Consider the following 16,395-nt stretch of genomic DNA (forward strand, 5'->3'; position numbering starts at 1 on the left):
ATACAAGAACTCTAATCTACTTGCCTAAAATACAAGAAATCTATTAATAAAGAACATGTAAATAGTAACGGGACTAAATCGTAATACACATATATTTATAAATAAATAAATAAATCGAATGTTCGTAGAAATGCATGAATAAAATGAGTGGAATGGCAATACTGTAATTATACGCAATGAGTGAGCAATTTCCTTTCTAAGTTGAAAGAGTCTCTTGTACTTTTCTTTATTTAGATTTTAGAACATGCAATTAAAAAAACGTGCTTCATTTTAAATAAATAAAACATGTACAGCTCATCACCCTAACCAGGTTCAACGAACCTCTTCAACTAAACTCCTCATATAAATTCTCCTCCATCCCCATGTCCTACCCTTAACCAACATAACATTCACATCCAACAAAACACATTGTTATTCCACATGGCAAACAGACTTTCCGGCAAGGCTTCGCCGGAGAAATCATCGAACTTCGCTCAGACTTGCAATCTTTTGAGCCAGTATTTGAAGGAAAGAGGCAGCAACCTTTGTGATATTAGCAGAAAGCTCGAACCTACAGGTTTTTATTTATCTAATTTCTTCTTATTAATTAATTAATTAATTATTCTGATCTAGAATTAACTAGTATATAATATGATATTAATTCAGGTCAAGAAGCACCCAGAACAACATTAAATCTGTTGCCAAACACGGACAATTCAAAATCCATGGATTTATTTCCTCAGTTTGTGGCCGATGATTTGAGGTGTGTACAGTTCCATCTTTTTATAGAGTGAAATTACTTAAAAGCCCCCAAAGCTTATTATAGTAACGCTAATTAAATACTATATATTATATCAGGAAAACAACTCCTCCTCAGATGACCATATTTTACGCCGGAAAAGTGATCGTGTTTGATGATATTCCGGCAGAGAAGGCCAAGGAGATAATGGCTTTTGCTAACACTGCTCCAGCACAAGAACTCAACTTTTTAGGTAATTAATTACTAACTAGTAAATCATATTACATGTCATTTTATACGATCAGTACACGTTAAGTCATTTTTTTCTTGTTATAAAATGTGAGTTTATGGAAATTAATTAAAATAATGGACTTATGATAAAATAAATAAATATTGGAATCAATAACTAAAAGGCAACGTTTTTTTTCCAATACCCTTAATTTTTATACAACTCTCTAAAAAGACTCTCTAAAAAGACATGTAATATGAAACGGATAGAGTATTATTTTCTAATTATAGTTAAGCATAAAATTAATTAATTAATTAATTAATGACATTTTAACTAATTAAATTATAATTTGTCCTTAATTACAGATTTACCAATTGCTAGAAGAGCTTCGCTTCAACGTTTCTTTGAGAAGAGAAGAGACAGGTAATTAATTTATTTATTTTTTGGTAGGAAAAGGAAGGAAAAAACAAACAAACACACCAAAACAAATTAGCCCGGAATTTATTTATTTATCATATTAATTAATTTCTTTGTAAAAAATATTAATTTTTAAATTATTTCAGGGTGACAGCAAGAGCACCATACCTAATACAGGGCAGCGGCAGCCGGAGCCGCAGCCGATCAAGAGCTGGAAAGGGTGAGGAAAGTTGTCCCTGGATTGACTTAGAAGAAGCCAAGTTATCATCAAGACAGCTTGAGCTTAAGTTATAGAGGATTTTATTTTATTTTATATTATTTTAATTAATCCAATTCATCTTAATTAGGATAATTATTATTTAATCAATAGCTTCCTAACTATTCTTGTTAGCTAGGTTATTGATTTTGTAAATTTGTCACAGTTGAATTCATATTTCCTCAAGATAGTTTTGAATTATTCGGTGTTAATTCAAAGCATTCTTTAATAAAAAAATATATTTATTCACTATTTATTGTTTGTTATTTATTGTTTTCGTTTACTGTTTTACTATTTTTACTATTTTTACTTGTTAATATGAACTCCATCAATAAATTAATATATAAAGTATATCTAATATTAATAAAAGAAATTAAATAAAAATAAAAAATATTTTATAAACAACTTTACTTATTTTTATAAATATATGTATATTGAAATTTAAATTTAAATTTAAATTGCCACAAAAGATTTTAAAGTTTTGTTGACTTTAAAAAGAAATTTAAGTTTGAAGAAATATAAGAAAAAAGAAAGTTTAAAGTTCTATATTAGACATTTTCCAATTGAGAATGGTTGATAACGATTCCGAATATATTTCAGTACAACACCCTAAAGTGAGTTTAAAAACATAAAAAAAAATGATAAAATACTAAAGCAGAGACAAAACTATATAAAAATCAGGAGCTGAGAACTGTCTATTGAAACAGTCAGAATAATTTGGCACAAACAGATAGAGCAGTATGCTACAAACAAATAAAACAGTCTGTCACAAACAAAACAACCTGCAACATAAGGTTAAAAAAAATATAAATTACTAATTTTAACTGCAAGTTTTAATTCGCTTGGCAAGACAAAAACTTAGAAAAACTAATTTAATAGTTATAATGACAAGTCCTTGAAAATGATGGTCTTCTTTTGACTTAATCTCCAATTCCTTTTACCTTATTGTGAGACTTTTCCTCCAAATAGAGAACAATCTGCCTAATTGAGTGTTCATTCTCTAAATAGAGAGTATGCATGGGTAAAACAAAATAGTTTACACTATTAGAACAAATTATGAGACTTAAGGCTAATAAAAGTCATAATTAAGCTCTGAGACATATATAAACACCCTAAATAAATAAATATAATTTGCACTTATCAATAGTCATACTCTAAAAAGCTTGCACCAGGTCTCTCACTATACCTCGGGGATGAAAAGAGAATGACTTCGAATAGGGCAAGTGAGAACTCAAGTCGAGATGGTCCTTACAATTCCGGATCCTACGATAATAATGTATCGATAATGTGGCATGTGTATTGAATTATGGGTATAAAGTATTAGAGATGTTCTTAACTAAACTATAAAATTTAACTAATCATTTATTAATTTTAAGAAAATAATAATATAATTTTAGGCAAAGTACACAAAAAAAAGAATCACACGTGATTTACCCAATTTGCAAATAAAGCATGTGGTTTAAAAATTTACAAATAGAGATACACGATATTTTTTTTTTTACAAAACAAAAAAATTGAAATTAATGTTAAATTCTGATGATCATGAACAATATTTTTATTTTTAAATTATATTTAGATATTAACAAAATAAATACTCCTAAAATTAAATTACATTATGTAAAATAAATTTAAATATTAATTTAGTTTATAAAATGTCAAATTAGTAAAAAATGTAAAACATTCAGCATATAATTTATGATTTTAATTTAAGAAGCAGTGTTTTGGAAAGTTTTGTTTTGTTGAGATGTAAAAATAATTTTTAAACTTTCTGTTTGTAAATTTTAAAATCGTGAATTTATTTTTAAACTTTTTTTCTTCAATTTTATAACCCGGTAGTACGGATTTGGGTAGTAATCTAGTATATGGACGTACTACAATACACAGCAACGGCGCACATGGTCTGCATTGTGCCCTTAATATCACAACTACAGAACTCATGATCTACATGATTACGACACGTGTTGACTCGTTACGTCAGAATGACCAAATTAACCCGCCATGGAGAATTGTTTATCACGTGTTGAATTTTAATGTGTCAAAAGTGGAATAATAAGGAGAAAAACCGGAAATGTACCAATTTTGCCTTTTAATTTCCGTATCTATCCTCGTCGGCACGCAATTACAAGTACAACCCTTCTTCACCTAATTTCTTAGGGTATTGCTAAATACCGCCCCTAATTTCCGGTTCACCGCACTGTTTTGACCATTATACCCTTGCCACTTTTTTCCCCTAAAACCTTCAAAACTCTCTCTAGTTTTCTCTCCCGAGCACAAATCCCGGATTTGAAAAAAATGGATCAAAACATTCCCGAAGACAATGAGTTCGAACACGAGGTAATATTACGAGAATTAAAAACGTTATTTAGTATTTTTTTATTTTTTTTATTCGATTTTTGCCTGGGCGGGTGGCGAATATCACCCGTTCCTTAGACCGAACGGATGAACTACCCGTTCGGCCTAAGGAATTGGTGGTAATCGCCACCCGCTCCACCTATGGAACGGGTGGTACGCGCCACCCACTCCACCTATGGAACGGACAGTACGCGCTGCCCGTTTCCACCTATGGTGGAACGGGTAGCCTGCCCGTTCAGGCAAAAATGGGCAGAAATTGCCCCAAATTAATTTCGAACGGGAGAAATAGCTCCGAAGTATTTTTTTTGTAATTTTAATGTAAATTTTTCGTATATTCAGGTACCGATAGAAGATTGAAACCCCGATAACATTGATTATAGTTCGCGTTTTATAACGGATACCGTTTTCCCCTCCAGTCAGGATGCTATTGATTGGGCAAAAAAGATAGCTATTCAGAATGGGTTTGAGCTTGTAATATCTTCGCACAAAAATGGGGGAAAACAGAAGTTGTTGCGCTGTTCACGGGGTGAACGATATAGAGGTGTTGTGAAAAATGATGAAGATCCTGCAATTAGGAAAAGTAAAACTAAAGCGTGCCGCTGTAAATTTCAGATTAAAGCCTATCAACATGCAGACCTTTCGGGATGGGGGATAAAGGCTAAGGCTGGGTTAACTGGAATGCATAACCATACAATGCATATGTATCCAGAGGGAAGTCGGCAAATGAGCGGACTCAGTATCGCATCTAAACAAATTGTGCGTGATATGTCTTCAGCTCAAGCAAAGCCTTGTGCTATTTTAGCAGCAGTTAAAGAAAAACACCCAGAGGACAACTCAGTAATTAAACACATATATAATTACAGGGACAAAATGAGGAGGGACGCGTTTGAAGGTAGAGACCTGGCTAGTCAATTCTACCATATTGCTGTGGAGAACAAATATGTCAATTACACACAGGCTGATTCAGGTGTGATAACGCATGTGTTCATGGCACATCCAGAGTCAGTTGATATGTTCAGGACTTACCACTGGTACATCGGCATTGATTCAACGTACAAAACAAACAAGTACAAAATGTCGTTTGTTGAGATTGTTGGGATGACGCCATGCAATAATAACTTCAAGATAGCGTATGCTATTGTTAAAGACGAGACCGAAGGGAGCTATCGTTGGATTTTGCAAAGGCTGAAGATTTTGCTTGGGGATGATCTTAACCCGACCGTTGTTGTTAGTGACAGGGAGCTTGGGTTATTAAAGCCGATACAAGAAGTTTTTCCACAAGCAGCGCACTTGCTATGCACTTGGCATATAAATAAGGATATGGAAGATCGTGTGTATAGAATCATTGGAGATAAAGGCCTTGCCTCTAAATTCAAGAATGGCAAATGGAGAACAATATTAGAATCATTAACCATTGAGGAGTACGAGACCAATCTTATGATGATGAAGGAAAAGATGAGCAGGTTCAAAGGGGTTATCTCGTATGTTGAGGAGACGTGGTTGGTGCATAAGGAGAAGTTTGTTGTTGCTTGGACAAAGGAGTTCCTACATTTTGGTAACACAACTACTTGTCGAGTGGAGAGCGGACATGCTAGTCTAAAGCAATGGCTCAATACGGCAACTGGGTCCCTTGACACGGTATGGCAGAAGGTTCACAAGCAGATTGAATCACAAGCAACCAATATAAGGTATTTGCAATTTCTTCTACTGCGATTTTGGAATTTGCATTTAGGGTTGTATCATTTCACTAACTAATAATAATTTTGTCTTTGTATCAGGTACATGCTTGAACAGTCGCAGCTTCGTCAAGCAGTCACTTTCACCGGATGCCCATTAAGCCAACTTGTATTCAAAGTCTCTCATTATTGTCTGCAGTTGTTGAATCAAGAGTTAGAGCGTATGAGAGGGTTGAGCCATGAAGTGTACGTGCGTTGCGGTTGTGAACTGAAACGAGCTTGTGATCTGGAACAAATGATCAGTTCTGAGAGTGTTCACGTGTTTTGGAGAACACTTTTAATCAATCATGGTCACACTGATGAAAATGACGGGCGTAATGATCTGAACGAGGAGCAGCGATATTTTAAGTCCTTAGTGGACCAAGTCTCTAAAGCCGACCCATCCGTAATGCGTAATATTTCAATGTTTATCCATGATCAACTACACCCTGATCAAGCTCAGTACACCGAACCCGATGTCAAAATTAACGTGCGGGGGCGACCTAAGGTGAGCAAATCCACAAAACGTATGCCGAGTTCTTGGGAATATAATGAAACTCGTCGTGGGCGGGCTTGTTCTACTAGTTCATCTAGGAGTCGTGGTAGAAGTGGCAGAATTAGCTCGTCATCCTCGGTACATAATGATGCCTCATCAGGTAAATTATATCTGATAAACCTAACTTTTTTTTATAAATGTTTTGCAATATAGAGTTATTTTACACTAATATACATGAATGCAGATGGAAAAACGTATCATGGTTCTGAATTCGTACATTTCGATAAAATAGTTGGCATAATTAAACCATACGTCGAATCATACTACGACGTTGTAGGTGATGGAAATTGTGGTTTCCGTACAGTAGCAACTTACATTTTTGGTGACGAAGAAGCGTGGCAGACAATTAGGCATCACATTCGAAATGAAGTAATTGCTAACCGTTGTTTGTATCAAAGAGTGTTTGTTGATACTGTTGATGCAGCTCTTCGTAGAGTAAGTTGGGGCAGTGCAGGTTGTACGTCGAATTATTGGATGATCGTTTGGGATGACTTGTGGCCGGTTGCTACCATGTACAATTCTACTATCATGTTATTTGGCTTCTCAGGTGGGGACACATTAGCGTTGTGTGGTACTATCTTACCATTGTATGCCGCATCGACTGCTACAAGACCATCACGTGAGATTTGTATAGCTCATTTAGGGAATCACTGTCAGCACTACATACGTTTAAATTTATCGCCTAACTTTCCGGTGCCCCCTATAGTACACTGGTGGTTTGTGCACCGAGGCCAAAGCGTTGTAGGATGGGAGCGCTTCTATCAGGATAGGGTGACACAGTGGACCAGATTGGCCCAACTTAGGGGATATTAGTGGTTGATATTCTGTAATGTTACAAGTGAATTCTGATGAATTATGTGTGGTTCTGTAATGTTACAGGTGAATTGTGATGAATTATGTGTGGTTCTGTAATGTTACAGGTGAATTCTAATCAATTATGTGTGGTTCTGTAATGTTACAGGTGAATTCTGATGAATTTTGTGTGGTTCTGTAATGTTACAGGTGAATTCTGATCAATTATGTGTGGTTCTGTAATGTTACAGGTGAATTGTGATGAATTTTGTGTGGTTCTGTAATGTTACAGGTGAATTGTGATGAATTTTGTGTGGTTCTGTAATGTTACAGGTGAATTCTGATCTGTAATATTACAGGTGAATTCTGATGAATTTTGTGTGGTTCTGTAATGTTACAGGTGAATTGTGATGAATTTTGTATGGTTCTGTAATGTTACAGGTGAATTGTGATGAATTATGTGTGGTTTTGTAATGTTACAGGTGAATTCTGATGAATTATGTGTGGTTCTGTAATGTTACAGGTGAATTCTGATCAATTATGTGTGGTTCTGTAATGTTACAGGTGAATTGTGATGAATTTTGTGTGGTTCTGTAATGTTACAGGTGAATTGTGATGAATTTTGTGTGGTTCTGTAATGTTACAGGTGAATTGTGATGAATTATGTGTGGTTCTGTAATGTTACAGGTGAATTCTGATGAATTATGTGTGGTTCTGTAATGTTACAAGTGAATTCTGATCAATTATGTGTGGTTCTGTAATGTTACAGGTGAATTGTGATGAATTTTGTGTGGTTCTGTAATGTTACAGGTGAATTCTGATCAATTATGTGTGGTTCTGTAATGTTACAGGTGAATTTTGATGAATTTTGTGTGGTTCTGTAATGTTACAGGTGAATTGTGATGAATTTTGTGTGGTTCTGTAATGTTACAGGTGAATTGTGATGAATTATGTGTGGTTCTGTAATGTTACAGGTGAATTCTGATGAATTATGTGTGGTTCTGTAATGTTACAGGTGAATTCTGATCAATTATGTGTGGTTCTATAATGTTACAGGTGAATTGTGATGAATTTTGTGTGGTTTTGTAATGTTACAGGTGAATTGTGATGAATTTTGTGTGGTTCTGTAATGTTACAGGTGAATTGTGATGAATTATGTGTGGTTCTGTAATGTTATAGGTGAATTCTGATGAATTAGGTGTGGTTCTGTAATATTACAGGTGAATTCTGATCAATTATGTGTGGTTATGTAATGTTACAGGTGAATTGTGATGAATTTTGTGTGGTTTTGTAATGTTACAGGTGAATTCTGATCAATTATATGTGGTTCTGTAATGTTACAGGTGAATTCCGATGAATTTTGTGTGGTTCTATAATGTTACAGGTGAATTGTGATGAATTTTGTGTGGTTCTGTAATATTACAGGTGAATTCTGATGAATTATGTGTGGTTCTGTAATGTTACAGGTGAATTGTGATGAATTTTGTGTGGTTCTGTAATGTTACAGGTGAATTCTGATCAATTATGTGTGGTTCTGTAATGTTACAGGTGAATTGTGATGAATTTTGTGTGGTTCTGTAATGTTACAGGTGAATTGTGATGAATTTTGTGTGGTTCTGTAATGTTACAGGTGAATTGTGATGAATTATGTGTGGTTCTGTAATGTTACAGGTGAATTCTGATGAATTATGTGTGGTTCTGTAATGTTACAGGTGAATTCTGATCAATTATGTGTGGTTCTGTAATGTTACAGGTGAATTGTGATGAATTTTGTGTGGTTCTGTAATGTTACAGGTGAATTCTGATCAATTATGTGTGGTTCTGTAATGTTACAGGTGAATTGTGATGAATTTTGTGTGGTTCTGTAATGTTACAGGTGAATTGTGATGAATTATGTGTGGTTCTGTAATGTTATAGGTGAATTCTGATGAATTAGGTGTGGTTCTGTAATATTACAGGTGAATTCTGATCAATTATGTGTGGTTATGTAATGTTACAGGTGAATTGTGATGAATTTTGTGTGGTTTTGTAATGTTACAGGTGAATTCTGATCAATTATATGTGGTTCTGTAATGTTACAGGTGAATTCTGATGAATTTTGTGTGGTTCTATAATGTTACAGGTGAATTGTGATGAATTTTGTGTGGTTCTGTAATATTACAGGTGAATTCTGATGAATTATGTGTGGTTCTGTAATGTTACAGGTGAATTGTGATGAATTTTGTGTGGTTCTGTAATGTTACAGGTGAATTCTGATCAATTATGTGTGGTTCTGTAATGTTACAGGTGAATTGTGATGAATTTTGTGTGGTTCTGTAATGTTACAGGTGAATTGTGATGAATTTTGTGTGGTTCTGTAATGTTACAGGTGAATTCTGATCTGTAATATTACAGGTGAATTCTGATGAATTTTGTGTGGTTCTGTAATGTTACAGGTGAATTGTGATGAATTTTGTATGGTTCTGTAATGTTACAGGTGAATTGTGATGAATTATGTGTGGTTTTGTAATGTTACAGGTGAATTCTGATGAATTATGTGTGGTTCTGTAATGTTACAGGTGAATTCTGATCAATTATGTGTGGTTCTGTAATGTTACAGGTGAATTGTGATGAATTTTGTGTGGTTCTGTAATGTTACAGGTGAATTGTGATGAATTTTGTGTGGTTCTGTAATGTTACAGGTGAATTGTGATGAATTATGTGTGGTTCTGTAATGTTACAGGTGAATTCTGATGAATTATGTGTGGTTCTGTAATGTTACAAGTGAATTCTGATCAATTATGTGTGGTTCTGTAATGTTACAGGTGAATTGTGATGAATTTTGTGTGGTTCTGTAATGTTACAGGTGAATTCTGATCAATTATGTGTGGTTCTGTAATGTTACAGGTGAATTTTGATGAATTTTGTGTGGTTCTGTAATGTTACAGGTGAATTGTGATGAATTTTGTGTGGTTCTGTAATGTTACAGGTGAATTGTGATGAATTATGTGTGGTTCTGTAATGTTACAGGTGAATTCTGATGAATTATGTGTGGTTCTGTAATGTTACAGGTGAATTCTGATCAATTATGTGTGGTTCTATAATGTTACAGGTGAATTGTGATGAATTTTGTGTGGTTTTGTAATGTTACAGGTGAATTGTGATGAATTTTGTGTGGTTCTGTAATGTTACAGGTGAATTGTGATGAATTATGTGTGGTTCTGTAATGTTATAGGTGAATTCTGATGAATTAGGTGTGGTTCTGTAATATTACAGGTGAATTCTGATCAATTATGTGTGGTTATGTAATGTTACAGGTGAATTGTGATGAATTTTGTGTGGTTTTGTAATGTTACAGGTGAATTCTGATCAATTATATGTGGTTCTGTAATGTTACAGGTGAATTCTGATGAATTTTGTGTGGTTCTATAATGTTACAGGTGAATTGTGATGAATTTTGTGTGGTTCTGTAATATTACAGGTGAATTCTGATGAATTATGTGTGGTTCTGTAATGTTACAGGTGAATTGTGATGAATTTTGTGTGGTTCTGTAATGTTACAGGTGAATTCTGATCAATTATGTGTGGTTCTGTAATGTTACAGGTGAATTGTGATGAATTTTGTGTGGTTCTGTAATGTTACAGGTGAATTGTGATGAATTTTGTGTGGTTCTGTAATGTTACAGGTGAATTCTGATCTGTAATATTACAGGTGAATTCTGATGAATTTTGTGTGGTTCTGTAATGTTACAGGTGAATTGTGATGAATTTTGTATGGTTCTGTAATGTTACAGGTGAATTGTGATGAATTATGTGTGGTTTTGTAATGTTACAGGTGAATTCTGATGAATTATGTGTGGTTCTGTAATGTTACAGGTGAATTCTGATCAATTATGTGTGGTTCTGTAATGTTACAGGTGAATTGTGATGAATTTTGTGTGGTTCTGTAATGTTACAGGTGAATTGTGATGAATTTTGTGTGGTTCTGTAATGTTACAGGTGAATTGTGATGAATTATGTGTGGTTCTGTAATGTTACAGGTGAATTCTGATGAATTATGTGTGGTTCTGTAATGTTACAAGTGAATTCTGATCAATTATGTGTGGTTCTGTAATGTTACAGGTGAATTGTGATGAATTTTGTGTGGTTCTGTAATGTTACAGGTGAATTCTGATCAATTATGTGTGGTTCTGTAATGTTACAGGTGAATTTTGATGAATTTTGTGTGGTTCTGTAATGTTACAGGTGAATTGTGATGAATTTTGTGTGGTTCTGTAATGTTACAGGTGAATTGTGATGAATTATGTGTGGTTCTGTAATGTTACAGGTGAATTCTGATGAATTATGTGTGGTTCTGTAATGTTACAGGTGAATTCTGATCAATTATGTGTGGTTCTATAATGTTACAGGTGAATTGTGATGAATTTTGTGTGGTTTTGTAATGTTACAGGTGAATTGTGATGAATTTTGTGTGGTTCTGTAATGTTACAGGTGAATTGTGATGAATTATGTGTGGTTCTGTAATGTTATAGGTGAATTCTGATGAATTAGGTGTGGTTCTGTAATATTACAGGTGAATTCTGATCAATTATGTGTGGTTATGTAATGTTACAGGTGAATTGTGATGAATTTTGTGTGGTTTTGTAATGTTACAGGTGAATTCTGATCAATTATATGTGGTTCTGTAATGTTACAGGTGAATTCCGATGAATTTTGTGTGGTTCTATAATGTTACAGGTGAATTGTGATGAATTTTGTGTGGTTCTGTAATATTACAGGTGAATTCTGATGAATTATGTGTGGTTCTGTAATGTTACAGGTGAATTGTGATGAATTTTGTGTGGTTCTGTAATGTTACAGGTGAATTCTGATCAATTATGTGTGGTTCTGTAATGTTACAGGTGAATTGTGATGAATTTTGTGTGGTTCTGTAATGTTACAGGTGAATTGTGATGAATTTTGTGTGGTTCTGTAATGTTACAGGTGAATTGTGATGAATTATGTGTGGTTCTGTAATGTTACAGGTGAATTCTGATGAATTATGTGTGGTTCTGTAATGTTACAGGTGAATTCTGATCAATTATGTGTGGTTCTGTAATGTTACAGGTGAATTCTGATGAATTTTGTGTGGTTCTGTAATGTTACAGGTGAATTCTGATCAATTATGTGTGGTTCTGTAATGTTACAGGTGAATTCTGATGAATTTTGTGTGGTTCTGTAATGTTACAGGTGAATTGTGATGAATTTTGTGTGGTTCTGTAATGTTACAGGTGAATTCTGATGAATTATGTGTGGTTCTGTAATGTTACAGGTGAATTGTGATGAATTTTGTGTGGTTCTGTAATGTTACAGGTGAATTCTGATCAATTATGTGTGGTTCTGTAATGTTACATGTGAATTCTGATCAATTCTGATTAATTTATTCGAACATGTGGTATTCCAACGGCTATATTCCAACGTCTATATTCCAACGGCTATATTCTCCATCTATAAAATTAAACAATGTTGCTACTTCAGTTATCCACATTTACTCTTTACATTACGATCAACGAAAACTCTCAAACATAAATGGCTTCATCTGATTTTACCAACGAGTTCCCTAATTTTCCTCCCGAGAAAAGCATAGTTTCAACTTTGAATAAGTCTGATTGCACGACGAAGATGCTTGATTACCAATACTACGCAATCCGTGTATATGGAGAGACATTTGTGAGTCCAACAATGTTCCATCCTGAATTTCCATTTATGTTTTGCTTCAAGCTTCCGTCTGCTGGTGAGTTTCCAATATACTCACTACACATGCTGTGGTTCTTATGTTATATGTATTACATGCCTTTTGAATTTGCTCTAGAGGAATGGTTGAACAATTTGAATGAAGGAAATATTCCTAGTCATATTCAAACATTTCTGAAGTGGTTTATGCCTATTGATGACTGGAAAGCTATGTTCGCCAGACTATTGCGTGATAATCAGAGGGGAATCATCCCTAAAAAAAATTTCAACTCCATCATCTTTTTAAGATGGACAGAGTCTGAAATTTCTCATGAGGTTCATCGAACTTATCCTTACTCGATCGTGAAAAATTGGGATCGCTATAAATTAGAGGTTCGAGTACTACAGAGTATCAGCGCTTCAAAGAACGATTACCTGCCAGGACGAGCTTGGCCAAGAAATAGAGGAAATGCTCCATGGAACATTTTTCCTGTGGAATATGAGACGAATATTGCAGAGGAGAAAGAGATATACCTTGCAATATAGTCAGGTGTACCAGCGACATCTTCACCAAACATTCAGGTGTACGAAGAAGATAGTGACTAATGTCTTTTTTTTCCGGTTTATGTCGTTGTAATGTCTTTTTTCAGTTTATGTCGTTGTAATGTATTTTTACAGTTTATGTCGTTTATGTCGTTCTAATGTATTCTTAAATTTGCAATAATAACAAAACATACCACAAAAAGTACTAAAATATCAATCCACCAAATTCAGTCAAAATAGTACTAAAATACTTCAAAATACAGTCATAACTCACTTGGCCAAATGCCAAGCATCCATAATCTCCTCTAACGACTGCCTATATATAATCGCAGCATCGACCAGATGACTCATGTGATCCAACACAGTTTCACCCCAGCCAGATAATCGACTAACCTACTATAAAAAAGTAAAGAACAAAAAACAAGGTTAATATCATTTCACATTTCAGTAAATATCATTTCACATTACTAGACCAGTAAAGAAAAACCAAAAATAACTTACAATCTCACTGTTTGAGCGAGTATAAACAGCCGGTCCGGGTGCAACAATCTCCGGAAGTAGACGAGGGTGTGAGTGACGGGTGTACCAATGCATGTACTGATCCTCACAATCTGATGGAGTATGTGCTGGAGTGAATACAGACAGTATAAAGACGGACGACTGGGGAAAAGAGTCCCAAATACCCTGCACTATCATAGCTGGCACCTCTACATGATACTTCAAACTGGTCCACGGGCGAACAGCCTTAGAAGGCTGCAATATTGGTCTAGGAATGGTCTGCACATGTCCAAGCTGTCGAAGGCATCGCCCCGGCATGTACGGCTCGATCATATCCCGATACCGTATCCATCCAAAATATAGAGTCCTCGGGGTCTCAGTAATGGCATCAGGGCCATACGGCATCCACATGACCTACAGATGTATAAAATTACATTAACACATACAAGTAATACACAAATTTGTTTTAATTGAACAGTATTTATAATTATAAAGCAAGTATACCTCATCTGCTGTCAACACATCAAGCCGGGCACGAAATGCTCTCAGCCGCTCATCGCTCTTCTCCATCGATATAGATGGCCACAACGAAGCCCTAGGAAGATCCGGGTCAACTGTAACTGCCTCTCGATGTGGCCTGAAGCAAGGAAAATACTCGTAAATCCAGGACTGGAGCAATGTCATACAACCCATCATCTGCCCGCAATCTCCTCTGGTAGCAATACCAAGATGACGGTATAGATATGCTAGTGCCGCTGATCCCCAAGAAAGTCCAACGGCTCCAGCCGCCGAGTCCTGCACCTCTAACAGACAAGAAGGTCAGATGCGGTCACCACTCTTGTCTACGAACAAGGTGGAACCGAGCATCAACCACGTCCAAGCTATAGCCTGGGTCTCAGGAATCCGATCACCTCTACAGTGCTCCATGACGGAAGCGGCTTGTATACCACCAGAAGCATAATGACGGGCATCTAACTGAACCTGAGTCACCCCAAACAAATCCATCACACACTCCTTAAGCTCATCAACAGTCGCATCAGCAGTCACCATGGCACCATCTACGGGGATGCGCAATATCTCCCACACATCATGCATCAAAATGGTCATCTCGCCAAATGGCATGTGAAATGATGATGTGTCTGGCTGCCACCGCTCTACAAATGCCGTGATCAGAGCAGCATCTATGTGACTGTGCATAATACCAGGTAAATGGAACAAGCCAGATGACTCGATATGCGACTGAATCGTCCGGGAAGAACCACTGTACCATAATCTCAGCTTCGTGCAATACCCTGATCTGGTATGACACCTAAGGACGCCCCTATCCTGATCGGCCCATATAGCACATGCAATATGTCCCAAAAAGCTCGGGATCACAGCACCATCAAATGGACCCCCGGGGATGGGGTCCTTCACAACCCAGTCATCCTCTACACTCCTCGATCGCTTGCTGCTACCTGAAATTACAGCAAACGGTTTACATTAATTTTTTAGTATATTTTTCAATAATCACGATTAACACAAATACAAATAAACACATTTTTTAATTTCTCTTACCAGAAGAAGATGCTGCGGTAGAAGAAAATCGTCCGTCTCGATCCCTCGTCACAACGCCACGATCTATGGGGATAGTATCAGCACTAGGACGATGCATAGAAGCATCCCCGTCCATGTCTATATCAGCCGCCTCATCCCGTCCCTCAGCACGCTCCGCCTGTGCAGCATGTGCCCTTCGGGCGTCCGCCATGAAACGCTGCTGCTCCTCCCGGTCCCGCCGAGCAGATGCAGTAACAGGACGTGAAGACGTGCGTCTAGGGTCAGCTCCCTCCTGATCCTGTAATATTATTTATTTATAAGGTATATTCAATTTAACATATTTTTTTTTCTATACGTTCGGGTCTGCCTACGCCCGGTCCGTGCAATTTTTTTAAAAAAAAATTCAAAATTTGCCCCTTTTTGGCCTGGGCGGGTGGTTTACACCACCTGCCCTATGGTCCAAACGGGTGCGGCGCACCAGTCGGCCTTAGGGTCGACCAGTGCGCCGCAAACGTTTGGCCCTTAGGCCAAACGGGTGGCGCATGCGCTCCACCATAAGGTGGAGCGCATGCGTTGTACGCGTTCCACCTTAAGTGGAACGCGTACGACGAGCGACCCACCCCATGGTGGAGCGCATGCGCCGCGCGTTCCACCTTACGATGGAGCGCGTGCGCCGTGTGATCCACCATAGGGTGGATCGCTCGACACGCTCCATCTCCACCTACGGTGGAACGCATAGTTCATGCGTTCCACCGTAGGTGGAGATGGAGCGTGTCGCCCGCCTAGGCCAAATTCTGGGATTTTAATCCCGAATTTCGGCCCGATTACTCACGATTTTGATAATTTTTTTATGAAAATACTTACCGTAATACCCATGTATCCTTTGCCGATGCCTCCTCTTCGTGCCATCTCGTTTTTGGTCGGTTTTTTTTAGAATGGAAAATAAGTTGAGAGGATTTGGAATTTTCAAAACTTATATTTGAAATAATGAGAAGGGTAAAAAGGTCAATACAGGGCGGTGAACCGGAATTTTAGTGCGGTATATAGTCGCCCACATTTCTTATCACCGTAATGACTTAAAAGGACAATCTA

The 16,395-nt window shown here is 36.5% G+C and overlaps 1 protein-coding gene across 1 annotated transcript; it reads left to right on the top strand.

Annotated features, from left to right (window-relative positions):
* Positions 1 to 320: 320 nt before the first annotated feature.
* Positions 321 to 1,872, top strand: LOC136221604 (protein TIFY 11d). Its single transcript, XM_066008990.1, has 5 exons — positions 321 to 556; positions 646 to 742; positions 838 to 971; positions 1,313 to 1,370; positions 1,511 to 1,872. Exons 1-5 carry the CDS (start codon positions 421 to 423, stop codon positions 1,656 to 1,658), a joined length of 573 nt encoding a protein of 190 aa, XP_065865062.1. The 5' UTR covers positions 321 to 420; the 3' UTR covers positions 1,659 to 1,872.
* The last annotated feature ends 14,523 nt before the right edge of the window (positions 1,873 to 16,395 follow it).

This window comes from Euphorbia lathyris, chromosome 3 (assembly GCF_963576675.1).
Source record: "Euphorbia lathyris chromosome 3, ddEupLath1.1, whole genome shotgun sequence".
In the NCBI taxonomy this organism is placed as follows: domain Eukaryota; kingdom Viridiplantae; phylum Streptophyta; class Magnoliopsida; order Malpighiales; family Euphorbiaceae; genus Euphorbia; species Euphorbia lathyris.

Bases quoted from the DNA above. Each gene is read 5' to 3' on its own strand.
- LOC136221604 (XM_066008990.1), top strand. From the start codon at position 421: ATGGCAAACAGACTTTCCGGCAAGGCTTCGCCGGAGAAATCATCGAAC. The intron at 557-645 runs GTTTTTATTTAT...ATATTAATTCAG, and splicing joins CAGAAAGCTCGAACCTACAG to GTCAAGAAGCACCCAGAACA. The intron at 972-1,312 runs GTAATTAATTAC...CCTTAATTACAG, and splicing joins ACAAGAACTCAACTTTTTAG to ATTTACCAATTGCTAGAAGA.